At 39.4% G+C, this 26,843-nt stretch overlaps 1 protein-coding gene across 1 annotated transcript in view; it reads right to left on the bottom strand.

The window, feature by feature from the left end:
* C9 (complement C9) overlaps nt 1–26,843 on the bottom strand; it is a 70,777-nt gene that overhangs the window by 3,103 nt on the left and 40,831 nt on the right. The window contains exons 9-10 of the mRNA XM_043976030.1: nt 17,757–17,932; nt 7,654–7,877 (exon numbers count right to left, since the gene is read on the bottom strand). Coding sequence (XP_043831965.1) covers nt 7,654–7,877; nt 17,757–17,932 — 400 coding nt within the window. The remainder of the gene's footprint in view (nt 1–7,653; nt 7,878–17,756; nt 17,933–26,843) is intronic.

The raw sequence follows: 26,843 nt of genomic DNA, 5'->3' as shown, positions 1-26,843 counted from the left end.
GGACAGAATGTCCTTTCTCACAAACCCCTCAGGCAACTTCAGCCCTCATCTATGTTGACAATCTTACATCAGCGTTCTCTCCATCAATTGGAGTCAACATGCCCCAGGCTTGACTGGAAACTCAAGTTACCGAAGAGCCTGGATTCCAGGTTTTGACTTCTCATTGAGTGTTCTTTTAAAAAATTATATCATGAATACCCATACTTCCTCATATATAATTGATATCATATTGCTTGCCTTCTCAGTAGGTGAGGGAAAAGGTGGGAAAGAGGTAGAGAATTTGAAACTTAAAATTTAAAAATAAAAGAATGTTAAAAATAAACATTTATTTTTAAAAAGAAAGTTAAGGGGCCAGCTAGGTGGCGCAGTAGATAAAGCACCTGCCCTGGATTCAGGAGGACCTGAGTTCAAATATGGTCTCAGACACTTGACACTTACTAGCTGTGTGACCCTGGGCAAGTCACTTAACCCCCATTCCCCTGCAACCCTCCCCCCCAAAAGAAAGTTAAGGTCAAAATTTTTTTTAAAAAAAAGGTGAGTTATTCATGCAGTAAGAGATGCTACATGATCAGGTCACTTTTCCATAATGAATGGAGAACCCACATTCTATGCTACTCTGCATCTAATACTAAATATTAAGAATTAATTATTAATAATTACTAAATAATAGTCTTAAAAGGTTGAGAAAAGGCCTACAACATATTGGGCAAATCCTGGGTGCTGTTTTTATGTAAAAACATGGGTCCATGGATAAGGGACAAGAAGTCACAAACAAGGACCCTATTTTTGCTCTGTAGGATTGCAATCTTCACTGTCAGAGAAAGTGCCCCCGGCAGCCTGATTACTGCTATACTGAGATGGAAAGATTATTCAATTCAATTATGATAAACAATTAGACAAAAAATTGACATAATTTATAATGTGTCAAGCATTGTACTAAGACATTGTAGGGATTCAAAAGAGCTATAGGCAAAAGTCACTGTCTGTAAGGAGCTTATTATTTCACTGAGGCACAAAACATATGCAGATGAATTACTTAGATAAAAATGCAAAATGCTATGATTAAACTCCTAAATGAGAAGTGCAGAAGGGACAGTTTGGCTGGGTTTGTTGGGAAAGAGTTAAAGGCGGAGATGAGATAGGCAGGATGAACAGAATTTGGACTTGGGAGAAATAAGGGGGGCAATGCAAGGATGGGGAGCCTTGTGAAAAGAAGTATGGAGGAAGGAACTAAGAAATCAGCTGTTTATTGAGTAATCAAGTATCAAATGCTCAGCTTTATGCTAAGGAGAAATATAAGAAACAGAAAGTGGTCCCTATCCTCCAGCAACCTGGCTTGGAAGAGTTAGGACTGATGATCACAAAATGATTAGTGAATAATATAAAACAATATGGGGCAGCTAGATGGCAAAACAGATAGAATGTGGGCCTAGATTCAGGACCTAGAGTCAGAACTCTTTGTGAGTTCAAATCTGGCCTCAGACACTTCCTAGCTATGTGTCCCTGGGCAAGATGCTTAACCTTGTTTGCCTCAGTTCCTCATCTGTAAAACGAGCTGGAAAAGGAAATGGCAAACCACTCCAGTATCTTTGCCAAGAAAACCCCGAATGGGGTCACAACGAGCCACAACTCAACAAAATAAGATAATATGTAGTTACATTTGTGTGGTATTGACTGAGTGCTTAGTGATGGAATATTCAATAAGAATAAGAGTAGAAGCACAGAATCATAGGGTAAGAAGGGGCCTTAGAAATCTTCTGGGCCAAGGGTTCGCAACTTTTTTTCAGAAAGCTTGACTTTGAACAAACCTTCCTGAACTCAAAGCACACACACAACTCTAAGGAAAATGCTGAAGTTTTAGGGACGGCTAAGGAACTGCAATACCAGAGAGAACAGGTAGGTGGTGCTAAAGGTCCAGGCTCAACCCAGATGAGGCCAATTGATTAGAACTGAGAACTAGAGGGTTAACCCACATTATTTTCATATTTCTGGCACATAACTCAGGCCTAGGCCAGCTGATTTATATGCCTTTGCATTTAAATAGCTTTTTTTTTGGGGGGGGCGGGGAGGTGTCCCTCCTCCTCTGTGCCTTCTCTTCCCCTTCCCCCAATGGCTTAAAAACACATGAAACCTTAGAACTTACCCAGAGGGCCAACCAACATCATTATTTCATTTTGGAGACAAGGAAGCTCAGTGAGAAGGGAGGAAAGTGAAATGTTCAAGGTAGAGGCATTGTTGTAATTGAGCCTAAATGCTAGGGCTTCAGAATTGTAGACTAGAATTCTGCCTTTTTCATAAGATCATAGATTTTAGAGCTGGAAGGGGCTTTAGGAATCAGAGTTTAATAATCCCCCTTCCCATTTTGTAGATGAGAAAGAAACTGAGGCGTAGAGGTTAAATGATTTGCCAAAGATTATTTAGCTAGTAATGAACAGCTATGTGGCCCAGTGGATAGAGTACCGGGCCTGGAGTCAGGAAGACTCATCTACTTGAATTCAAATGTGGCCTCAAATACTTACTAGCTGTGTGACCCCGGGCATGTCATTCAACCCTGTTTGCCTCAGTTTCCTCATCTCTAAAACGAGGTGGAGAGGGAAATGGCAAACCTCTTCAGGAACTTTTGCCAAGAAAACCCCAAATCGGGTCAGGAAGAGTTAGAATTGACTAAAATGATGGAACAACAACAACATTTAGCTAGTAAATGTAGGAGGCAGGATTTGAGACCAGGTCTTCTTGACTTTGACTGCGGTATCCTATCGATTCTACCATCTTATCAATCAGTCCCTCTCTTTTCTCTTGCCTAATGCAATGCTACTTACCATTCTAGGTCCACTTGAACGCCTACTTGCTCCATGGTGGTTTACTTTACTTTTGCAGGCTGCATGGATATTTAGTTTTAAGATGTAGTTATCTATGTTGTATTTTTATTTATTTTGTTAAATATCCCTCAGTTACATTTTTTTTTTTTTGGTGAGGCAATTGGGGTTAAGTGACTTGCCCGGAGTCACACAGTTAGTAATTGTCAAGTGTCTGAGGCCAAATGTGAACTCAGGTCCTCCTGAATCGAGGGCCAGTGCTTTATCCAGTGTGCCACCTAGCTGTCCCCTCCCCAGTTACATTTTTTTTTCTCAACATTTATTTTATTTTCCATTTACATGTAAGGGTAGTTTTCAACATTCGTTTTCATAAGATTTAGAGTTCCAAATTTTTCTCTCTCCCTCCCTCCCTTTCCTCCCCCCTCCATAAGATCGCAATCAGGTTATATATGTACAATCCACAAGTGTTCTTTTTATCAGTTCTTTCTATAGCAGTATGCTTCCTCATTAGTTCCTTGGGATTGTCCTGGATCATTGTACTGCTGAGAGTAGCTAAGTCATTCACAATTACTCATTGAACAATACTGCTGTCACTACGCACAATGTCCTCCCAGCTCTGCTCACTTCACTATACATTCATTAGTCTTTCAAGGTTTTTCAGGGATCATCCTTTTCGTCTTTTCCTGTAGCACAAGTCCATTCCACTACAATCATATAACAGCTTTTTCCATCATTCCTCAATTGATGGACATTCCCTTGATTCTCAATTCTTAGCCTCCACCAAGAGTTGCTATAAATATTTTTTGTACACTTTTTCCCCCTTTTCTCTTTTTCATGATTACTATTGTTAACTGTTTCCCTTCCATCCTATTCCCTTCCCCATGATATTTATTCTGTTATCCATCTTCTTTCATCCTATCACTCTTCAAAAGGGATTTGCTTCTGTCTGTCCCCTCCCCCACTCTGCCCTTCCTTCTTTTGCCCCTCTCTCTTTATCCCCTTCCCCTCCTATTTTCCTGCAGGGTTAGAGAGATTACTCCACCCAATTGAGTGTGTACATTAGTCCCTCCTTGAGCCAATTCTAATGAGATTGAGGTCTTTGAGCCAATTTTACTGAGTGTTAGGCTCATTTACTGCCCAGATTAAATAGATTACTCCACCCAGTTGGGTGTGTCTATTAGTCCCTCCTTGAGGCAGCTCTGATGAGTTTAAGGTCTTTGAGCCTTTTCTGATGAGTGTAAAATTCATTTACTGCCCTGCTCCTCTCCCATCTCTTCTCCCACTCCATAAGCCTTTTCCTGTTACTGTCTTGTAGGATTTTGCTTCTGTCCTTCCCCCTTCCCCAATGAATTCCCTTCACCCCTCAATTTAACTCTAAAGATGTTATCGTCTAGCTAAGTGACACAGTAGACAAATCATCACCCCTGGACCCAGGGGGATCCCAGCCAAAACCTGACCTCAGTCACAAGACAGTTGCCCACTGTATGACCCCAGGTATATCCCCCAGCTCCAATTTTTTTTTTATGGTTCTCTAGGGTCTTGTATTTGAAAGTCAAATTTGCCATTCAGTTCAGGTCTTTTCATCACAAATATCTGCAAGTCTTCTTTTTCATTAAAGTCCCATTTTTTCTACTGAAAGATAATGCTGAGTTTTGCTGGGTAGGTGATTCTTGGTTGTAATCCCATTTCCTTTGCCCTTTGGAATATCATATTCCATGCCTTCCGGTCCTTTAATGTAGAAGCTGCTAGATCTTGTGCTATCCTTATTGGAGCTCCACAGTATTTAAATTCCTTTTTTCTAGCTGCTTGCAATATTTTCTCCTTGACCTGAGAGCTCTGGAATTTGGCTATAATATTCCTAGGAGTTTTCTTTTTGGGATCTCTTTCTGGAGGTGATCGGTGGATTCTTTCAATTTCTATTTTAGCTTTTTCTTCTAGAATTTCAGGGCAATTTTCCCTGAGAATATCTTGGAAGATGGTGTCTAAGCTCTTTCCTTGATCATGGTTTTCAGGTAGACCAATAATTTTCAAATGATCTCTCCTGGACCTATTTTCCAGGTTTCCAGTTTTCCCCAGAAGACATTTCACATTGCCCTCTATTTTTTTATTCATTTGGATTTGCTTTATTGTGTCTTGGTTTCTCATAAAGTTTCTGGCTTACATTTGTTCAATCCTAATTCTTAGGCAATTATTTTCATCAGAGAGCTTTTGTACTTCCTTTTCCATTTGACTTTTCAAGCTGTTGACTTTTTTCCTCTTGTCTTTCCTGCATCACCCTCATTTATCTTTCCATTTTTTCCTCTACCTCTCTAATTTTATCTTCAATGTCCTTTTTGAGCACCTCTATGGCCTGAGAACAATTTGTATTTTTCTTGGAAGCTTTAGATATAGGGGCCCTGATGTTGACATCTTCCTCTGAGGGTGCCCCTTGGTCTTCCTTGTTACTGAAGAAACTTTCCCAGTTACATTTTAATCTGGATTGGCCATACTAGGGAGAGTAACATCTTTGGTGTAATTGATGAAGAACTGATCTCATAGTTAGGAAGACCTGACTTCAAGTCTTATTTTTGACCTGTGCTGTCTGTATGACCATGGGTAAATTACTTAACCCTTCAGTTCCTCAGGTGATGTCCTAAGAATGTAAGGTATAGAGAAGGTGCTTATCTGCTTTTGATAGAAGTTTCCCTACACCACTGAAATCAGAGATCTAATAAAAAAATTATGATTTTTAAAAAGTTAAAAATCAATGAATTTAACAACTCTTCAACTGGGAAAAATAGGTTGATGTAAAAGGCTATTTGATCAAGGACCACAAGACACAATAATACATGAGGCTAGAGTATTCTCTCTGGAGCTGGGGAGGAAGGAGTGGGTGCTTCCCGGATATAATATAAAATTACAGGTTTTTTATCAAAGGCTTTTTGGGGAAGGGTAATGAGGGTTAAGTGACTTGCCCAAGGTCACACAGCTAGTAAGTATCAAGTGTCTGAAGCCGGATTTGAACTCAGATCCTCCTGAATTCAGGGCCAGTGCTTTATCCACTACACCCCTAGCTGCCCCCTCCCAGATGTGATAAATCCACAGTGAGTATCACTTTGAACTTCAGGTTGGATCACTAGTATATGGTAGGTGGGTTGCCATCATCTTTTTTTCTTTCTTTTTTTCTTCCCAAATTTGGGTTTCTCTATTATGCCTTAGCTGGCTGCCCCTCACAGACAAATCCCACTACCAATTGGCATGGAAATTCAAACCTGTCCTATTTTTCCAACTTGGGTCAATTCACTTTTTGTAGGTAGCCTAACATCTCTTCCCCATCCCCCCCCCCCCCCCCAAGGACTAACCATATTGGTGTGAGATCTGGTGCAGAAGCTGTATCAGATTTAGCCCTACTACAATTCGGGATGCTGTACTCAAGTGATCCACTGTCCTCAATCCCCAACACCACCAGCAGGGACTACAGGCTTGAACCACAGCTACAGTTGTGACCATTTGGCAGATTTAGAACCATAGCTAACTCTGAGCTATTCCAGGGCTAATTGCCAGAGATGTTCCATCACTCTTCTTCCTAACCCTTTCTAAAACAATGACATGGTTCATTTTACTCTGGCCATCTTTTTCATCCCAATCCCTCTGTAACTCAGACTCTGCCCCTTGAACCCTGAGCTCTAAGAAGTGACCTTATCTTGCCCAGAACCAGGTCACCAGGCCATTTCCTTGTCATTTCAAATGATATTACATCATACATACCCACCTAGCCCCTACCCTTTTTATTACTCTTCCCTCTATGTTGTCTTCTGCCCTTAGGATCTAAGCTCCTTGAAGACATAGGCTTTTGTTTGCCTGTATTTGCATTTCTTGGATTAGCACAATGGTAAACCCATAGTAAGCATTTAATAATTAATTAACTGATTGATTAGTTTATTTAGTCACTCAGTCTTTGTGAAGCCACTATAGTAAAAAGTGTTTTATTGAAGAATCCTTGGACTAATGAACATTTGATGCCCTAACTCAGGGGTGTTCTGGTAAATGTTTAATAACTGACTCTCTAAAAACAAAATGTCCACTGGACATACTTTTAAGTTTAATCTGCATTGTTAACATTTTGTCATTGCTTTCTTAAGCCTAGGTAATCAACACAACAATAAACCAATCCCTGATTTCTGTCATTTGTTGATTTCACATTGGAAATTTAACATCCAGGTCTTGAAATCCTGTACATTTGATTCCACCATGACACCACTGATAAAACCAGACCATAATCAGCAGCAAGAGCATATTCACATTAATGTTTCCTGGTCTATTGAAGTGTTTGCATTAATGAAGATCACTAAGACATTTTCAGGATAGCTCATTCCACCTTTTCTGTGGATTATCTGTCTAGCTAGCTTTATTCTTCTCCTTCTTGAGGACTGACTTGGCTACTTTCCTCTTATTCAGATTTTCATCAGAGGATGAACAGAAGCAAGAATAGGTTAGAAACCCACCATTCAACTTTACTTTTCATGTGCTCTTTTCTCACCAGTCAAATGTAAGCTCCTTGAGGGCAGAGACTTTGTATTTTTTTCCTCATATCCCTAGAACCGAGCACAGTAACAGGCAGATACTAGGCATTTAATAAATGCTTGTTGACTTGAATTTCCAGGCCTGATAAAAAAGCTAGTGAAGGAAAATGTAGAAACTATTGTGAAAAATGAAATTCCAGAGTAACTTATTATTTTACACTTTTGATTCAACAATCATCTTCAGCTTTCATGGGCAATCTAGAAGTGAACACGTCACGGTTTGTAAGCAAAATGGCCTGGGAGGGAATCTCTTTTCTCAAAAGAATTTTACTCACGTTGAAACAACCGACTGGATCTGGCAAGCAGTTCCCCGAAAACCAACTTCACAGGCACACATGCATTCCCCATCCAACAGCATTTTGGTCCCTCCATTTTGACAGGGCTGGCACTTGTGGACGCTGAACTCAGCAACATAGTCATTTATGGATCTTTCTAAATTTTGTCTCTTTTCATGTGCGTCTTTCATTCTCACTGGAACCAGATTACTTATTGGAGATAGCTGCAGATCAAATGAAACAACACAAAAAACCTTAAAGTGCTATATAAATGCTATTTGTTATCAACAGCAACAACAACATTATCATTACTATTATCGTGGACCCGTGTCTTGGGATCTTAGGATTTAGAGTTGGATGGGACCTTAGAGGTGATCTAGTCCAACCACCTCATTTTGCAGAGTCAGAAACTGAGGCCAAAGAGAAGTTAGGTGACTCCCTCAAGTTTATCAAGGTAATTAATAGCTGAACCAGAATTTGAATTCTACTTCCCTGACTAAAAAGCCAAGTACTCCCTCCCCTGCAATAGGCTAAGTCCTGTGATCTTGTATTTCCCCCCAGGATCTAGCATCTAGTTTAAATACTTTTTTGGGGGAAGAGCAATGAGGGTTAAGTGACTTGCCCAGGGTCACACAGCTAGTAAGTGTCAAGTGTCTGAGGTCAAATTTGAACTCAGGTCTTCCTGAATCCAGGGGTGGTGCTTTTTATATCCGCTTCACCACCTAGCTGCCCCTTAAATATTCTTTAAACACATATTAGGTGCTTAATGAATAATTAAGTGAATACTACATGTGTGTACAAGATCAGTTATTACTTTCCTGGGCTGGTTATCTTTTTTGTTCGGCTATTCATGACATATTCGAGCTTAGAAATAGACAACCTCAAAATTACCTGCATCACTATATTGCTTTTTTAAAAAGTATTTTATTTTTTCCAATTACATGTAAAGACAATTTTTAGCATTCATTTTTTAAAATAAAATTTTGAGTTCCAAATTTTCTTCCTTCCTCTCTTCCCTTCTTTCCTCCCCTCCTGAGACAGTAAACAATTTGATATAGGTTATATATATGTAATCATGTAAAACAAATTTCCACATTAGTCATGTTGTGAAAGAAGAAAGTTTGCAGAAAAATACAGTTTGCAAAAGGAAAGGAAATCCACTAAAAATAAAGAAAATATACTTTGATCTACATTCATTCAGCCTCTATTAATTCTTTCTCTGGATGGCATAATTTGTATTGTTAAGCAGCTGAACTTAGGTTAGTGAAAAACAGTATTTCCAAACCATTAAAAGCATCTAAACATATAATTATGCTTTTGGACATAGTTCACATTCCAAATCTCTGCACAATTACATGGTTTGTCCTATTTACTGGGGCAGGTTCTAATTTTAATGCAAAAAAATTAGGTTTATCTGACATTCTATCGAATTGTAATATATATTGATCATTTACTCTTGTACTTGTGGAATTGTTTCAGTTGTGTCTGACACCTTGTGGCCCTGTTTGAGGTTTTCTTGGCTGGGATGTCAGAGTGGTTTGCCATTTCCTTCTCCAGCTCATTTTACAGATTAGGAAACTGAGGTAAACATGGTTAAATGACTTGCCCGGGGCCATAGAGGTAGTAAGTGTCTGAGCTGGATTTGAATTCACAAAGATGAGTCTTCCTGACTCCAGGCCACTGACCGTACCACCCAGTTGCCCAGACTCTTGCACTTACAGAATCTTAAAGTGGGAAGTGACTTCAGAGGCCAATTAGTCCAACCCACACCCCAACCAGGATTCCTCTCAACAGCCTCTCAGGTTATACAACCTTCACTTGAATGCCTCTGGAGCCCACTACCTTCTGAAGCAGTCCCTTCTACTCTTAGAGACAAAGCAAGTATTAACAAGTTTTTCCTTACATTGAGCTTGAATCTGCTTTTGTCCTATGTTCATGTTGTGCCTACTTTTCTTCTCTAGGACCAAGAAGAACAAGTCCAATTTCCCTTATTGAAGGTGACCCATCAAATATTTGTAGATAGTTATTGTTCCTCCTATGTCTTCTCTTCTCTATTCTGAACAATTCCAGTTCCTTTACCCTATAAGGATGGATATGCCATGGTCTCCAGTTGCCCTGCCATCCTGGTGACCCCCTCTGAATGATATTCAACTTGTCAATATCCTTGTTTTTGTTTTTGCTTTTTTATGAGGCAATTTGGGTTAAGTGACTTGCCCAGGGTCACACAGGTAGTAAGTGTCAAAGGTCTGAGGTCAAATTTGAACTCAGGCCCTTCTGAATCCAGGGCCAGTGCTCTATCCACTGTGCCACCTAGCTCACCCTTGTCAATATCCTTTTAAAAATGAGGTGCACTGAATCGAATGCCATTTATTCCACATCCCAGCTGTGACCTCACCAGAACAATTCAACTTAATTCAATTCATTACATGATAATTGAATAGCTAATATGTACCAGGAACCATGGGAGATGCTGGGAAAACAAAGACAAAAATGAAAGCTTTCCCTTCCCTAAAAGAAATTAGATGCTACTGGAGAGGGAACATAGTATTATGATAATCTCCAAACTCCTCTCTTCTGGAGGACCTCTCCGAGACCCATAAAATTCACTTGTGGCAGATTGATTCTTGTCTGGACCTACCTCTTCTTTCCTGACACCACAGACCATCCTTTTTCTGGAAATGTCCATAGCCTGTGCTATGCACCTGGCTGGGGCTTTCCCTGGCCAATCCCTAGCATCTCCCTCCGTATAGCATTTGAGACAAGAAACCAAAATGATATGCCTCAAAAAGAACCTGTTCCCTTCCTAAAACAATGACAACGACGACAACAACAACAACAACAACAGCAAAATGCCACTACAAGACTCTCTTTGTGGAGGAGATGAAGGGCTCGGTTGTCCCAAATATTGGCTAGGAAGTGAGGAAGAAAGTTGTCCAAACCTGGGTGTGCCAAATTTGAAGTCAGCCTCTCTGAAAAGCCATTTCTCATCACCATCCTCCTTATGTGCTGTGACCTGAGGATGGTCATATCCAAATACCAGTGGTTAAGCTCCCTATGCCTGCAGCTGTCCCAGCAACTGAGGCCCAATTGCATCTCAACCCTCTGGCAAATGAGTCCTAGACATTTTCTTTGTCTTTGGGCCCTGATCTTGTTTCCCCGTGCTTCTTGCCCTTGACTTTCTATTTAGGCTTTGAGTCCTCACTTGTTTATGTTAAAACATGCTACAATAAAACCATATCACTTTATACATCATTGGCATTTTAAAATCTATTTTAGAAAGCATCCTATATTCACCCTCATTCAGAAATATGGAAATCTAGGTGGGTGTCCATTCCAGGCATGGAGGACAATTGAGGACAGTCCATATGAAAACACAGAAGCAGACGTCATGTCAAATTTAGGGAATAGCTTGCAGCTCAGTTATTTTATAACAAAGTGTATGAAGGAGAATAATGGTGGAAAATTCTTCAAAGGTAAGTCACAGCCACACTGTGTAGGGCTCTAAATGTCAAGCTAACAAGTTTCTATTTTGTCTTGGAGACAATCAGGATCCAAAAAGCTTTTTTGAGCAGGAGAGTGATGTGGTCAATGATTATTTTGACAACTATGGAAAGGGTAGATGAGAGAGGAAATAGAAACAGGGAGAATAATTAGGAGGCTATTAAGATGGTCCAGGTGAAATGTGCTGAAAGCATGTCATAGGATGGTGGCAATGTAGGCGGTGAGGAGGGAGAAGATGTGAGAGATGTTGTAGAAGTAGAATCAACAGGATTTGGCAACTGATTAGCTGTGAGCGATGACATAGAGGGACAAGTCAAAGATAATTCAAAGGTTATGGATCTGGGTGCCTGAGAAGATGGTTGGAACACTCAGTAGAAATGAGAAAATTTGAAAGAGTAGTGATTTTAATGGGAAAGATGAAGAATATTGAGTTTGAGGTTCTAAAATGACATTGAGGTGGAGATGTCTTGCAGTCACTTAAAAATGCACACCAGAAATTCCAAAGAGATGGCTCTTCTATAGATTTGGAAGTTAGCTGCAAGAAATAATCAAACCCATGGGAACTGATGATAGGGCAGCTGGGTGGCAGAGTGGATACAATGCTGGACTTGGAGTCAGGAAAAACCCTCTTTTTGAGTTCAAGTCTGGCCTCAGACACTTACTAGTTGTGTAAACCTAGCTAGGCAAATCACTTAACCCTGTCTTCCTTAGTTTCATCATCTGTAAAATGAGCTGGAGAAGGAAATGGCAAACCATTCCAGTATCTTTGTCAAGAATACCCCAAATGGGGTCACAAAGAGTCAGACATGACTGAAAACAACCGAACAACAGCAGCAAAACATGGGAATTGATGAGATCACTACTGGGAAACATCACAGGATCACATATTTAGAGCGGATAGTGATGCTAGAGGTCTCCTGAATCTAATCTTACATTTTACAAATTAGGAAATTGAGTCCCAGAGAAAGTAAGCACTTGGCCATAAATCACACACCAGCATAAATTCTAATATCTCCTTTTGGGTGGTTCATTAGTTCTTTCTGGCCACTCATGCCATGTTCAGGACCTTTTATCTTTTAAAGCATTAAACAGTATAGTATATAGAATAAATTAATGATTTTCACGATCATCAGCAATTTTTGTATACCCTCCTTACCAGTAGTGTCAGCTGTTACCTCCTCCCAATCTAGTGAAACAGGTGGGAATCAAAGGCTACCGATAAAAAAAAATAATGAACTATCACATGGTTAGCTGGGAGGACCTCTGCTATATCACATTGCCAGACTGTGCAGCTGGCTAACATAATGACCATGTTCAAAATTCACTTAGCTAACAGCTTTTAGATTAAATAGGGAGCTAATTCCATTGATTTCAATTCAACTTAAAAAGCACTTACAACATTTGATGCACTGGGTTAAATTAAACACTGGGAGAAACAAAGCCAAAATTCAAATAGTTCCTGTCCTCAAACAGCTTACATTCTTCAAAAGTCTTCCATTGGATTCTATCAGAGAAATAACTTTGAATGATTCTGTGCCCTAAGGTTTTTTTTTTGTGTGTATACATATACATACACACATATACATATACACATATACATATACATGTATATATAAATTGATGACTTGGTTATTTCCAGCAACTCAATGATCCAAGATAACTCTGAAGGACTTATGAAAATTGCAATCCATCTACAGAGAAAGAAATGATGGTATCTGAAAACAGATTGAAGCATAATTTTTTGATAGTTCCTTAATCCAAAGTTTTGTTTTTGTCTGTTTTTTTCACAACCTGGCTAATGTGGAGATGTTTTACATAACTACTCATGATTACCTTGTGGGGAGGGGGTGAGGAGGGAGGGAGGAAGAGAAGTTGGAACACAAAGTTTTAAAAATTGATGCCAAAATTTGTTTTTACATGTAATTTGGAAAATAAAATTCTAAATAAACAGAAAAAAATTATTTATGGGAAATATTTGCAACCTACTGTACTTTCTTATTTCCTGGAATTTGTTAGATAAAAAAATTATTTCTTTCAAAGAAATAATTTCTGGTCTAAAACCATATATAGTATCATTCTGCCTGAAAATATTTTTTCTTGTTTTTTTTTGTTTTTTGTTTTTTGTTTTTGTTTTGTTTTTTCCCTTAGCAGGCAAAAGGGCAGAAGCAGAGGTGTGTTGCAGGAGAGGGGAATCTTGTGGTTTCTGTGTGCCCTTGTGAGTCTGGAATTCTGGGGGAGGTGCTTTGGGGGCTGAGCTCTATAAAAAAAAGGAACACAGAATCCTAAATATCTTTTTGGAATCAAGTCATTTAAGAGGGGGAGAATAATACAACTTCCTGCCCCTACATTCTTGCAGATCATAATTATTGTTTTGTTGAAATTATGACCTTAGAGGTGATGGAGTGGTCCACCAACTTAAGTCTTCTATGAATTAAACCATAGGATGGAGACTTTTTTTGGGGGGGGGGTGGGGCAACGAGGGTTAAGTGACTTGCCCAGGGTTACACAGCTAGTAAGTGTCATGTGTCTGAGGCCAGATTTGAACTCAGGTCCTCCTAAATCCAGGGCTGGTGCTTTATCCACTGTGCCACCTAGCTTCCCCTAGGATGGAGACTTTTAACTTGGTTATATCTATTTGGCAGAAAGAAAACACTCTTTCCCAAATTTCCACATTGCAATAGTGTAAACAAGGGCTGGAGTTGTACTGATTCTTCAGAAGAGCAATTCATTCTGCTATACTCTTTAGAGGAAAAAGAGAGCCAGAGAAACCATGGGATACAGGGGCCATGGAGACAATACAATTTTATTAAATGAATAAACAGTGTTTGAAAAGATAAAGATGAAGGGTATGCAATGAAGAGCTGAGGAACCCACATCCTCAAAGTGCAAGGGCCTTCTCCAGGGATTGGTAATTTCAATGACCCTGAGGTATAGGAAAGACTACAGAGGAACGATACATTCTCCTGACTAGTTTGGTCCTTCTGTTAAGCAAGAAAACTATTTTTTCTTTTGTACTTCATTAGTACCTTGTATTTTTCAAGATGAAGATGGATAGGGATTATATTATCCAATTTGCCAATAGTAACCAAAGCTTATTTATTAATCATTCAACAAGTACCTATTATCTGCCAGGCTGTGTTAGGTGTAGGGGGTATAAAGACAAAAATGAAATAGTGCCTGCCCTCAAGCATCTTATCTTCCATAGGAGACAACTTTTACACATTTAAGCAAATAAAAATATAAAATAAACAAAAGGCATTTGTGAGGGAGGCACTAGCACCTAAGAGGATCAAGTAAGATCTTGTGTTGGTTGTCACAATTGAGATGAGCTTTGAAAGAAACTAGATATTCTAAGAGGTGGAGGTGAGATGGGGAATGCATCTTGGGCAGAGTAAAGGCAGATAGAGACAGGAGATGAAATGTTTTTGACTTTTTTTGCACATATAGTACATTTTCCTCTTTATTTGATCTTTTAGGATTTTGGACAAGTAATGATATCACTGGGTCAAAGTGACTTGGGAGGGAGAGTTGCAAATTCCTTTCCAGAATGTCTGGATTAATTCAGATTCCACAACAGTCCATCGGTGTACTTGTTTTCCCACAGTCCCTTCAACATTTGTCATTTTCTTTTTTTGTCAACTTTGTCAATCTATTGAATGTAAGGTTGAACCTCAGAGTTACCATAATTTGCATTTCTCTGTTAGTGATTTTAAGCATTTTTATATGACTATAAATAGCCTGAATTTCTTCCTTAGAAAACTGCCTTTTCGTATATTTTGACCAGTTATCATTAGAGAATGGTTCTTATAAATTTGAATGAATTCTTTATATATATTTGAAAGAAACCTTTATCAGAGAAATTTCCTGCAAAAATTTCCCCCAGTTGTTTCCTTTCTAATCTCATCTGTATTGGTTTGTCTGTGTGAAAACTTTTTCATTTTATATAATCAAAATTATCCTTTTTATTGTCTATGTGATCCTCTCTATTCCTTACTTGGTCATGAATTCTTTCCCTATCCATACATCTGAGAGGTTATTTCTTCCTTGTTTATTATGTTACCATTTATATATGTCTGGTATCCATTTAAAATATATGATATAGGATGTTGGTCTAAACTTAATTTCTACCAGACTGCTGTTCTCCAGTTTTCCTAGAATTTTTTGTGAGATAGTGAGTTTTTCCATTTTCCTTGAGATTTTTGACCTTTTGCTCCTCCAGAAGAAATTTTTTTTTTCTTCATTTCACTATTTTTTTGTTGTCTCATGGAGCCATTGATTGCTGTTTGGCCAATCTAGTTTTCTAGAAGTCTGTTCCTTAGATAAAATGTTGTACCTCTCGTGCTAAGCTGTTAATTCTCTTTCCAGGTCTTTCTTCCTTAGCTCTCATTTTTTTCTAATTCTTTCCTTTGTAGTTCTCATTTCAGATATAACAAAAATTTAAACTTCTTTTAAACCTTGTGCATTATTTCTTCTGGAATTCTAATCGATCTTGTAGGTAAGCTTTGTTTTTCTTTAAGGCTTTGCTTGTAGGTGTTTTAGGGTTATTCATTTCTGGGTTTATGCTTGGGGCACCTCTAGCATAATAATAGTTCTTTTTAGGTGGCTCAGTGGATAAAGCACTGGCCCTAGATCCAGGAGGACCTGAGTTCAAATGCGGCCTCAGACACTTGACACTTACTAGCTGTGTGACCCTGGGCAAGTCACTCAACCCTCATTGCCCTGCCCCCCCCTCCAAAAAAAAGAAATGCAAAGCTTTCTTTATTTACTCTTTCTTGGGGGAATCGGAATGACCACCTAAGGCCCTTGCTCCTTACCTGGGGGTTGAGTTCCAGTCTTTTCCTCCTGGGGATCAGGGGGGTTGTGAGGCCCTCCTTCCTGCCCATGGATCTATCTTATCTAGTCCCTGATGCTCCCTTTCTTCTGAATTGGAGCTTTTGTCAGAGACTGGAATTGAACACAGGTTTTCCTAACTCTAGGTCTGGCTCTCTATCCACTGCTCCACCTGTCTGCTCTTATAGAGCCCAGAGTCTTAATGGAGACAAAATGCAAAACAACCCAATCAAAAGCTGGTTCTTAGCCAAAGTGAAACTCCTTGAAGTCTACAAAATAGCAGGCTGGAGATAGGGATATGACCGAGACTGCCAGCTCCAATGTCTTCCCAGAGTCTTTTACTTCAGCAAACTAAAGTGGAATTAGCTTCTTTTATCTTCCCTCTGCCAACTTGAAATGCAAGACAAATTGAAGCTTCCCCAGTCACAAACCCAAGACTCCAGAAGATGAAACGTTGTGTGAAAGGAATAGTAAAATGGCCAGTCTGACTGAATTGTTGAGTGCTTGAAGCATTGTTACATGTGTAAAAGGGGAAGTTTCATGACCCCTTTACACCTGTCAAGGTAAGAAATAAAATGTTCTAGCCCTATTAATTTTATCAGCTGAGAACTCTTCTTTGATTAAGTTCTAGGAATCACTAATTAAAAGTGCAGAATAGATGTGAAGAATTCCACTTCTATTGAAGAAAAAAAATCAATCAAAGTCATAAACTACCTGTCAACAGGAAGAAGTCTTTGTTCCCCCTCTCTTCTGCACCCTTTGACTAGAGGAAGACCATGAGAGTTTCAAAAAAGTCAGAAGATGATGGATCATCATTAGTGAGGGATGGTAAGAATGTCCCTGGAATAACAATTGCTCAGAGCAACATCTACACCAGAAGCCAAGGTCAAACTAGACAAAGTGAGGAAAGAGATCTTTGGGACTCTACAAGAACACAGAAGCTCAGAATTCAACAAAGTGCTGGACATTGGAGGAATCTCTGAGGATTCCAGGAAATAAGAAAAGGCCTTCCATTGAGCTAGAAAGTGTGAGTTCTTTCTTTTCTATATGTGGTCTCTAAGCTTGAGCCTACTTTTCCCCTTGACCCTAGTACTTGTGGGAGGTTTTATCACAAACTTTGGGGGTAAAGTGTTATACCAAGTGCTCTTATAATATTACAATTATAAGAATTACAATTACTCCTACAAAGTAATTAACAACAAGTAATTAACACACAACGTTTGGCTGGTTAATTGATACCAATTGCATAATCAAAGGGGAGCACACCAGTCAAAGCTTGTGAGTGAGAGTGTTAGAAATCAACCCCCAGCAACTCAGGGCTACCTCTAGAACTCTGAGGGAAGAAGTAGTGGCTCACTCCTTAGCAGTAATTAAAACTAATAGAGATTCATCATGGTGGAGTGAAAAAGTACACCAGATTTGGTGTTATAGCTCCAATGTGTACCAGTTGCACAACCATGGAAAAATCATTTAACTTCTGTGAGACTGAGTTTCATCATTTGTAAAGCAGGCATAGTTATATTTACAGTACCTTCCTCACAGGTTTGTGAAGACAGTGCTAACCTCTGAGGGTTAGATAAGTGTGAATTATCACAAATTGTCTGGAAAAGCATTGTGATCCTCTGTAAAAACAGAACTAAATAAGTGACCTCTCAGAGTCTATTCCAGTCTTTAGATCCTGTGATTTTGTTACCTGGGCTCCTGAAAACACTCTGTTCTACTTTATGAGAATATACATAGGAAAACCTCATCAGAAACAATGAATTACTTACCCTTTGATTGATGAGGACAGGTGCTTTCTCTAAGGAAGTGCTCCAGTGGAGAAAATCGGTCACATTTACCTCGGATCCTCGAAGCAGCTTTTCCTTGAGTTGAGTGGCATATTCTTGAGTTCCTCCTTCTATGAGTGAAATAACATCTTCTATAACATGTTTGTGGCCCTGGTCATCTGCAGAGAGGGAGGGCAAGAGTGGCATATTCATTCATAAATGGAACCAATCATTAAACAAGGATTTATGGAATGCCTGCTGGGATCTTGATTTACATTACACATCAGAACTAGAAGGTCATTTTTTCAAAACTTTTTACTACCCTAAATCTTGACAATTTGAGGTGACCTTTGAAGATTTCAAAGGGGTCTATGGTAAGTGGTATGAATAAACTAAACATAATGACAATATAAACTCCATATTAGACACAAATATAAAATTAAGAATATATGTGTGTATAGATATGTGTATGTACGCATATATGTGTATATTTGTGTATATATATATATATGTACATACATGTTGGTATAAATCAGGCGGCTAGTTGGCACATTGGATAGAACACTGGGCTTGGAATAAGGAAGACTCATCTCCATGAGTTCAAATCCGACCTCAGATACTAGCTGTGTGACCCTGGGCACTTAACCCTGTTTGCCTCAGTTTCCTCATCTATAAAATGAGCTGCACAAGGAAATGGCAAAGCACTCCTGTATCTTGGCCAAGAAAACCCCAAAAGGGATCATGAAGAGTTGGATACAACTGAAACAACTCAACAACACATGTATATGTGTGTATGTGTGAGTCTATATGACAAGTGGTTTTTCTCCCCTTATTGCAGAAACTCTAATGCTAATATAACAAATATATTCATGCTCCCAAGCACTACTGTCATACAAATAAATACTTCATTTAATGAATCCCTTGGGAAAAAGTTCCTTGAACTAGAGTTAACCATTAAACCAAAATATTAAAATGACCCCCCAAGTCTTCATTAACCATGCAAAACAGAACTGTTTTGATGGCTATATGATAAAAACACTTATTTTTAGAAGCTTTTTTTTCCATTTGTGAAAGTAGTTTACTTCTATCTTCTATATAGGTTAAGGTAAAAGGATCAATTTTGGGTAGAAGGGTAAATTCTTTAAAGTTTGTCTTTCTATCCCAAACTGCTTCTTCCTAAAGCCTCTTTACTCCCTAGAAGTACATCAATTTCTTATGATACAGGTGGCTGATGACAAAGTGACAAACAACCTCAAGATGACACCTCCATGACTCAGAAGTGACCCTGTGGTCTTTTTCGAGATTTGTTCTTTTTCTCATGTAAAGAAGAAGAACACCCAGGGCTGGGGCATGGTGGGGTGGAGGATGGTTGCTGTGGCCCTTCAGAGGATGCCATCCCCCCAACACACCACAGTGAAATTGTTCCTTGAACACACTATTTATGTAGATCTAAGTAAATCAGGATGGGTCTGAAGGCTGTGGTCCTTAAGGTCATGCCTTCTGCCTCTGGCACCCAGTGGAATACCTTTGATGGTCAATGAGAGGTGTCTTGTCAGTGCAGAAAACCAGAGAAGGAAGTAGACTTTCCTCTTGAACTGACAAATATTTCTCGTCTTCTAATAATGGTGGGGTAGGTGGGGAAGTGGGAAATCACCCACTTTAATATGACCTCCATCTTATTTGAATCTATATGTACTTCTTATCAGTGAATATGCCTCTGTAATTCACCATTCTAACTAGATAAATAGTGGGTATTAACATAGGTACTGCAGCCTCAGACACTTTACACACTTACTAGCTGTGTGACCCTGGGCAAGTCACTTAACCCCAATTGCCTCACAAAAACAAAACAAAAAAAAAAACCCCATAGGCACTGGAGGATGTCCTGGAATCACAGGATGGGGTTTATGAAATGTCTCAAAAATATAATAGTAAAATAAATAAATTTAAAATTCAGTTGGTGGGTCCTGGGAAAGGAGGCAGGATTGGGGGTGAGGAGCTGATAGCACTTCCATTTAGACCTTTCTCTTAGAAGTTCTTCCTGGAGATCCCATACTAGTAAGATCTGAAAGTCAGTGCTTGATGGGCCTGAGGCTGGGCTTAGGTGGATAATTTGGGATAAGGCAGCTTTGGCCATTTTCAGTCACTACTCTCATTTGTTGTTGGCTTTAATGGCTGCAGGTAATCTTGTTTTCTTCTCCACAGCCTTGATGACACCAACAACCACCATCTATTTCCTATCCAGTGCAGGGAAGAGATCGAGGGGCAGATATTCAGAAATATTTCTCATACTATGGGCTTTACCATCTGCATCATGATTGTGTTTCCAACTTGAGGACCCTGGGGTTATCTTCTAGGTTTTGTTTTTTTTTAAACTGAAGAGGATTCAGTTCCTCTTGGCTCAACAAAGCTGGAGAAGATGTGGGCTATGTAGCAGCCCAGGATAGGTGAGTACCTGATGGCAATAGGGTATAAATTATACATGATGACAATTTGGGAAATTAAAATATCAGCCTCTAAAAACTGATCAGTCTTATTGTCCTCAGCTACATTGTCCTTCTGGCTAGCTTTCACAGCATATGCCCACAATGGACAGAATCATGGGATTGGATGGTGGTGGTAGTGGTGGTGGTAGGGTGATCATTGATATAAATTAGAAGTTCTTGATAGAGACCAGCAAAGGTGGTGAAGTACAGCCCAGTTCTTTCCTAAACTCCTCTAACGCAGATTTAAGAAGATCCCTATTGAGTAGGGATTGGGAAGTCTATGGAGAAATCACAGTGGGTCATTTTTTCAGATCAAGATCATGAATTCAGCTCATAATCAAACAATTGAGAGAGATACTGTGAAACAGGTATGAGCCAGCAGTCCTATTACTCTGAAATAGATGTAGGGTCCTAGATTCAAATGTTGGGCTCAGACCAAGGGTGAGTCTACCATTCCAACACTCTAACTGCAAAGGAGGATTTTGAATTCAACCTGTAGGCAGATGTGGAGCATGAGTGACCAGAAACTATGTTGTTTTAATCCTAGAGTATCTTTCTAGGACTCAGTTCAGGGATAAATGACTAGGGCAGAGTCTGTAGCATCAAGGGTTGACTTACAGCTCAGTAACACTGAACTTACAGTTCCTTCCAACTAGCTGATAAAAAAGTAGAGACTGTTTCTTCTTCTTCTTTTTTTTTTTTTACTGGGCAATAAGGGTTAAGTGATTTACCCAGGGTCACACAGCTAGTAAGTATCAAGTGTCTGAGGCTGGATTTGAACTTAGGTCCTCCTGAATCCAGGGCCAGTGCTTTTATCCACTGCACCACCTAGCTGCCCCTGCAGGGACTGTTTCTAACTCAAAGTTCCAATATGAGAAGTAAACTGAAAGAATGAGTAAACAAACAAACAAAGGAACAAACAAAAGACTCCCATGATAAAGAACTATTATGGTGCCAGGAAAGCACAAGACACAAACCTAGAAGTAGAAGAAGTTCAAAATATCCACAAGCAAAGCTTCAAAAACACAGCTTGGTTACAAAATCAACTTGAACTCCTATAAGAAATAAAGCAAGTATTTTTTTCCCAAAAAAACTTTTTAAAATGATATTACAAATTAAATGAGAGTGCTAAAGGAAAGAATTGAAAAAAAGAAATGAGAGATTTGGAGGAAATACCTGGAAGAAGAATTGACACCTTAGTGTAATAGATACAAAACCCTACTCAAATAACAGATTTTTAAAAAATTTGACATCAAGTACAAGTTAATGACAATGTGAGACAACAATAAATATGACAACAAAGTGAAAGGACTGAAAAAAATGAAAGAAAATGTAAGGTAACTCATAAAAAACAACCAACATGTAATACATATCAAGGAAACATCATTTAATAATCATTTAACATCCTGAAAACCATGACCAAAACAAGAGCCTGAATATCATGTAGTGTTTCAAGAAATGATAAAAGAAAATCCCCCAGCTATGTTAGAATAAGAGTAAAGTGAAAATAGAAAGAATCTACTGGTTACCTCCTGAAAGAAAATCCAAAATGAAAACTCCCAGAAACATCATTGCTGGGATCCAAAATGCTACAAGTAGCTAGAAAGAATGAATTTACGTACAAAAGTAGCAAGATCAGGATTAAACAGAATTTAACAGCTTCTACTATAAAGGGGTAGATATCTTGGAATACATATTCCAGAAGGCAAAAGGATATAGGCTTACAACCAAGAGTAACTTAGAACAAAAGTAAGTAAATCTACAGCAGAAAAAAATGGATCTTTAATGAAATAGAAGACTTCTATACATTTCTGATGAAAAGATCAGTAGAGAGGGCAGCTAGGTGGTGCAGTGGATAAAGCATTGACCCTGGATTCAGGAGGACCTGAGTTTAAATCTAGCCTCAGACACTTACCAGCTGTGTGACCCTGGGCAAGTCACTTAGCCCTCATTGCCTTGCCCCCCCCCAAAAAAAAAGAAAAGAAAAAAGAAAGGAGAACCCAACAATACATTGATTACATGAAACATACTTGAATAAAACACTCACATTGAGTTAAAATAAACAGCTGGAGCAAAATTGATTATGCTTCAGTTGAATTTAAACCATCAGATCCTGAAATACAGAGTCCACATTTCTCAGAAAAACTGCAAGGATGCTACAGAAATCTATTATGGTCACATAAGGATTCACCAGCAGAAACTCAAGAGTTCTGGAAAGAGGATGGGGCTGAAGTGGCATAGCTGCTGGTGGAATACCAAGGATAGTTTTCTCAGTACTATCAATAAATAATTTTCTAACTTTATCTTTTTTCATTGAGATTTAGTTTTCAAAATATTTTTTATTTTTAAATCTCAGAGTACAGGAACAAATAGGATAAGACCTTAAAGTGGATGCTCAAGCAGATTCACTGAACATCACCAAAAGGTGGGCTGTCACCCAAGATGCCCCAGAAATGCCAAACCAGAAGAGAACAAAACAAGGTGATCAGAGGATGAATCAAGTAACTGAGCTACCAAAGGTGGCATGGGAAATGTTAGAGAGCCTAAAAGATTCATTCATCAAGAGAAGTGAGAGGAGACACATAGCCAGATAAACAATATTAGGTTACGCTAACTCATGAAGTACAGACGATACTTTAATACTTCAATGAATCTGGGATACGTGTATATTTCCTCTGATTGTGTAACTGTAAAGAATTAATTGTTATTTGAGGTTTTTATGCCTCGGTGCACACTGGCCTGGGGCTCTGCAAACCACACGGTGTTCCACCCACTGGTTGTAGCCTTTGCCAGGGCTCTGGCACCTCACGTCATCACCACTCGCCAAGGCCTACATGGTCCTGGCAAAAGTATAATGATTAGAAACCTAGTGAGGGCAGTCATGTGACTGTCAGAGCAGCCATCCCATTGGCTGGGTGGGGTTTTTCTGGGATTGGGGAAGGAGAATTGGGCATTCTAGCTGGACGCTGGAACTACAGGAGGTCCGTTGCATAATCTCAGTTGATTCCTGGGTGGTGGTATCTTTTGAGGTTGTATAATTTCCCTTTCCCCATTTTATTTCCTTTCCCTTGATCCTACTGATCCTGTTTGTGTTTTTTTTTTTTTTAAGTTTGTTCTTGTTAAAAAAAATCCTGTTCTGTTTTGAGGGAGGCTGCCGGTCTCCTTCCTTGCCCCAATATTGCAGCGAGCCTCTTAGCTAACACTCCCCAATTAAAAATTGGTCCCCATATAACTCAACCCATACATATGTCTTCTCACCCTGGGCAATTCTTGTTCATGTTCTTCCACAAAGCTTCCATTGAGTACGTACCCAACAAACTAGTAAATATTTCTCTTTTTTACATTTCATGGGTCCCGGTATAGCATTTGGGCTATCCATCAATTATCTTTCACTCTTGCAACACAGCCTACATTTTTCTTCTTATAGTTTTATTATTGGCTTTTGTTTTTACATATCCTTCTTCCTTAACTCATGCCCTTGCCCTCAACTGAACAGCAACAACAAAAATAAATGTAAGCAAAACCAATCAACAGATTAAACACATTTGATAGCATGCACCTTGTTTTGTATCCATGGTCCTTATCTCTCTACTGAGACAAGGAGGGTAAATTTCCTTGTCAATTTTCTAAGATTAAGATAATTTTTTACAGCTCTTCATTTATTGGTATTATTTTTGTCATATATTTTGTTTTCTTGATTCTGCTTTCTTCATTCTGAATAACTTTATATGAATTCTCCCATGTTTCTCCTAATTCCTCACATTTGTCATTTTTTATGGCATAGCAATATTTGTTTATATACCATGATTTATTTGGTCATTCCCCATTTGATGGAGACCAATTTCACTAAAAATTCTTTTACTACCATAAAAGATGCTGCTATGAATATATCATACTATACAGGACATTCTTAGGAGAACGCTACCTGATAGTGCTATTACTGCACCAAAGCATGTGGGACATTGTCCCCCTGAGGATGATTCAACCTGGAGGCTGATAGGATGATTGGTGAGGCTTTGCCTGCAACTACCACATCATAAGTCCCAGCCACTCTGTTCACTTTCCTCCAGGTTCATTCTGTTCTACCTACTGGACTTGCCCCTGTATGGGTAGCCTCCCCCTTCCCTTTTGGAGTATTTTTTTTTTTTGGTGGGGCAATGAGAGTTAAGTGACTTGCCCAGGGTCACACAGCTAGTGTCAAGTGTCTGAGGTCATATTTGAACTCAGGCCTTCCTGAATCCAGGGCCAGTACTTTATCCACTGCACCACCCAGCTGCCCCCTCCCCCTTCACTTTTTACCTCCTCTTCATGTGTTCTCCTCTATTAAAATGTAAGCCTTTGAAGAGTAAGAGTCATTTTACTTGTTTTTGTGTCCCCTAGAATTTAGCACAGTGCCTGGTACAAAGTAAGTGCTTCATAAATACTCTGTCTGTCTGTCTATCCGTCCATCCATCATCTGTCTACCTACCTACCTACCTACCTACCTGCCTACCTAGCTATCTGACTGTCTAAGGGTATGAACAATGTAGTAAATTTCCCTCCTCTTTTTCTTATCCTACATTTCCTATGTAATGTTTGATACTATCTCATATCATTATTGTTAATATACTGGAGCCTACTTATTTCCATTGTACGCCTCTCCCTTGCCCTCCTTTGTATTATCCTATATTGTCTCTGCAAAAGTGAAAATTGAGTGCCCAAGACCAAGGGCTGTTTTTTATTTTTCTTTGACTTCTGGGTCTTCATGACCAAATAATTTATTGAACAATGGCAAAATTGCTGATGATGGTCCTTCATCTTCAGGAGGCTAGTCCTTAAGTGATCGATACAATTTATCACCAGGACAGTACTTGATGCACCTCAGATAGGTAGAACCTGCCAGAGCTTGTGCTGCAGTCTTTAAGAACCTAAAGTGACTTCCACATAGGACTTCTGTGAAGGAGATGTGGTTTAACCTTCTAAAAACTAGTCCATCCAGGAAGAGTTAGATAATATATTTATTAAACACTTACTATGTGCCAGGCTCTGGGAGAATGATAAACACTGCAAAAGCAACCAAGCAATACAGTTTCTGTCCTCAAGAGGCTTACATTCTAATGCAGAAATGCAACACAAAAGATGAGCTAAAAGTATGGGGAGAAACATGCCACTGGCAGCATTGATAACTGGTGATGGGAAGTGGTATGGAGGCCTGGTTCTGGGCAAGATAAGGTGAAAGCTTACCAACCAGAACCTATGCTGTTCCATTCGCAAAGTCCAAAGTTCTTGGGGTTGGGGGTGGAAAGGTCAGTATGGTGTGGCATGGTTTAGAAATCGTGGCTGGTAAGTGTCCAAAGGAACTGATGAACTCTACCATGGCTCCTTATCCCTTGCTGAATCAGTGACTTCAGTGCTTGAAATTTTAGCATAAAAGAGGTGTGGTAAAATAATGGAATTTGGCAGACTGATTGGGATGGGCCACACCTGGCCTGTCTTGAGTGATGTGTGCTGCTGATGTCAGGAGGAGAAACCACTTTCTGATTGAGTTTGAAGGACCTCCCCTTTTGGGGGAGGGAGAGTAAGCACTCACTGAGGAGAGCACACTCTCTTTCCCATGGTGTGAGCTGCAGAAGCAGGCAGAAAGAGGTTCTTTCTTGGCAGTCTGTCCTATTGACCCTGGCTGCAAAGTTGTTTCCCATTGAAGCTACCGACCCCAGGTGGTGAGTTAATATACAAACCCTGCTCTTTTGAATTAACTGAACTGGAAGCAAGTTTGGGGATTGTATAGACTTAGGTTAGAGTTAGGGGGATTATCCATTTTTCTTTTTCCCTATTCCCTTGACTTTGATTTTATTAATTTCACCTTTGCTGTTTATTTTATTCCTATTAATAAAACCTGATTCGTTTGTGGAAAAGTGGCTGTTAGACTCCTTTCTTATTGGCCTGAGAGAAATATCTAAAAAGGCAGTTCAGAGGGAAGGGAGCTTTGGACCAAGAGGTCCCTCATTATTTCCAGGACCCCAACATTATGGTGAGCCACTCAATTAACTCCCCCTATATTAAATTTGACCCCCACAGTTTCATCGAAAAATCTCCCTGAGCTCCACACTAAGAAGTGACTCTTTTCTGTGAGGTAGTAGTGACCTAGAAGACAGCGGGCCTTGACAAGCAAGATACCATGAAAGCAAGCTGGAGGGACTCCACAGGAGATGCAAGGCCATAAATAGTTTGTTTTGGACCAGAAACCCTAGGAAGTCCTTCCTCTAATGGGCAAAAATACAGGCTCACTGTACCATCTTAAATAGGTAAGCAAGGTAGCTCACTCTATCTTCTGGACTAATCATTTCCTCTCCAACCCAGATTCAAAAACTCCCTGAAGTGTAGCCACTTCATACAGATTTAAAGATAGAAGGAACCTTCAAGGTCATTTAGTCCAATCCTCTCTTTTTGAAATGGAGAAAACTGAGGCCCAGAAAAGTTAAATGACTTGCTCAAGGGACATATCAAAGGTCGTATCATGGCCAGAATTTGAACCCAGCTCCTCTGATTCCAAAGCTCATACTCTTTCTACTGCTCTTCCTGTCTGTGGGTCTGGTTCAACTGTTAAAGAGGTCTCATTTTCTGG

Source organism: Dromiciops gliroides, chromosome 1 (genome assembly GCF_019393635.1).
Source record: "Dromiciops gliroides isolate mDroGli1 chromosome 1, mDroGli1.pri, whole genome shotgun sequence".
Lineage (NCBI taxonomy): Eukaryota > Metazoa > Chordata > Mammalia > Microbiotheria > Microbiotheriidae > Dromiciops > Dromiciops gliroides.
This window is presented reverse-complemented; position numbering and strand designations above follow the sequence as displayed.